Source organism: Trypanosoma rangeli (assembly GCF_003719475.1).
Source record: "Trypanosoma rangeli strain AM80 chromosome Unknown Tra_15.4_contig_00543, whole genome shotgun sequence".
In the NCBI taxonomy this organism is placed as follows: Eukaryota; Euglenozoa; class Kinetoplastea; order Trypanosomatida; family Trypanosomatidae; genus Trypanosoma; species Trypanosoma rangeli.
The window spans coordinates 7,303-9,442 of record NW_021706282.1 but is presented as its reverse complement, the minus strand read 5'-3'; the positions used below and the strand labels follow the sequence as shown (position 1 = coordinate 9,442).

Below are 2,140 nucleotides of genomic sequence, written 5' to 3'. Positions count from 1 at the left end.
CCCTAACCCTAACCCTAACCCTAACCCTAACCGCACTAACCCTAACCCTAACCGCACTAACCCTAAACCTAACCGCCCTAACCCACTGGCAACACAGCAGCGGTAGCGGTGCGGCATGCACCCACACGGCATGCACCCACACAGCTGCGACGTCACTGCTGCCCACGTTGTCTGTTGTGTGTTTCCCGGCGCTGAGACTGTTGGGGGTCACAGTGGTGCAGACCCTCTTGCAGGCGTTTACTTTCCGAGTTGAACCCGAACTGCCTGCGCCCCCAGCAGCAGCACGGGGAACAGCAGCTCTCGTCCACTGCTAACTGCATCTTCTTCTGCTGGAGTGTCCCCTGCAGCAGGTGCTTAAGATGCTGGCGGCATTCCTTGATGCCGTGATTCAGGCCAATTTTCTCTGTTCCTCAATAGTTGGGCCGCAACTTGCAAACGCCCAAAATGCCAAGGTGCACGACACCCACACCGTGCTGCACTGCAACTGCACACTGTGCGCGGGACACGATGCCACTCAAAGCAACACTACCGCACGCATCGCCCTGTACCCGCAAGGAAAGGGAGAATGACCCACAACGTACGTTCTCCCCCTTTGTCTCTCTATTTCCTTAATCTCCACTGAAAAGAGCAGCCACAGGCAGCACTGCCAGCACTGACCACGTAGCCATCCTCCACACGCACTGCAGTACATTATTTATATCTGTCGTGTATGGGTGTGTGCCTGGAGATAAAAAAATAAAAAAAGATTCAAGCACGGCATAAGCCCCCACGAACAAAAACACACGCAGTGGGAGTGCGGGACGGAAAGGCAGCGAACGGAGACAACTGGGGCTGGAGATGGCACCGCAGCCAAAGCGGCGGTCAGCCACCGAAAAAAAGATGAAAACCAAGGGAAGCGTCCTCCATTATGCATAACACCGCCACAAACCCCAAAAAAGAATTGTCGTCCTCCATGATGTTTTCTCCGCAAAATAAAAAATAGCAGCAGGCTGGCGTGCAGCAGCATGCGGCTGCAAAAACCGTTTGTTCATATTTTTTTTTGCCCACAAGAATAAGAAAATTCTTTTTTGCTTTATCTCATTGTGGTCCGCCGCATGCCCACCCATGCCAGTTGCATTTAATGCGGGCCTTCTGCGCAGCGGTGCTGCTCCGCCTCGTGGACGCCTCATCGCTGCAGCGCTGCGGCCCTCTTCGGCGTGTGTGGAGGAGGAGCCCGCCCCTCAACGGGAGGGTATGCGCACATCAAAAAAGCAAAAAAAAAGAAGGAAAACGGGGCTCCCAAAACAAAGAAAATCACGAGCAAAAAGAAGTTGGCACGGTTTCCAGCGCGGGTCCACCTCCTTCCCTGTTGTTCCCCTCCACTCAGAAGAGAAACAGGCAGCCACACACCCACGCACGGAGCTGTCGCGCGTGACCTGCGAAGGGGCGGTGGTTGACGGCGCTTCTGTCGTCACTGGAGGAGCGAGCTTCTCCTCCACGAGCGCCTTCAGCTCCGTGGCGTTCAGCATTCCGGCTGTACAGAAAAACGTTCGTCAGCATCACGTCGTTCCCTGCGCCCCCCGCACTACCCCTCGCCGCCCCCAAAAAGTACGTGCACCAACTCATCCTGCGGCGACAGCAGCATTTCTTCGGCCCGCGCCCCTTCGCCCGCGTCCGTCGTGCTTCCGGGAACCGACGCAGGCACGAGAATGCCCCCCAGCGGCCCATCCTCTCGCCGTCAACGTAGGCGCCTCCCCTGCCGCCTGCCCGTCCGCCAGCGCTTGTTTCCGTCGTAGCTCGTGCTCAGCTCCTGCACGTGCCAGCCCACGCTCACGCCCACCAAAGCTGTACGCCGGGGCCCCCGCCCGCTCAATCACTGGCCGCACAATCCGTGACGCGGGCCCCGTCATGTTAAAGCCGTCGGCAATCCTTGTCGCGCCACTCACCGTGGCGTTCATCCAACGGTAATCGCCGGCCCATTGGGTGGCATTCCCAGCACCGGACCAAAAGCCAACCAACCCATCCGCAGGCACGGGAGAGCTGCAGGCTGCCCAGCCATGTGACCCGCTGCAGCTGCTCGGTGAGGGGCACAAGAAAAAAGGCTAGCTTGTCTCATTGTCCCTTCTCTCGCACACGGCAAACAAGTTATCATCCTTTGCGT

At 57.8% G+C, this 2,140-nt stretch overlaps 1 protein-coding gene across 1 annotated transcript, besides 1 other annotated feature; it reads right to left on the bottom strand.

Annotated features, from left to right (window-relative positions):
* Positions 1–74: a microsatellite.
* A 1,527-nt stretch (positions 75–1,601) lies between these two features.
* Positions 1,602–1,937, bottom strand: TraAM80_09259 (uncharacterized protein; the record flags this gene model as incomplete). Its single annotated transcript, XM_029385952.1, has 1 exon — positions 1,602–1,937. One exon carries the CDS (start codon positions 1,935–1,937, stop codon positions 1,602–1,604), a length of 336 nt encoding a protein of 111 aa, XP_029234237.1.
* Positions 1,938–2,140: the final 203 nt, after the last annotated feature.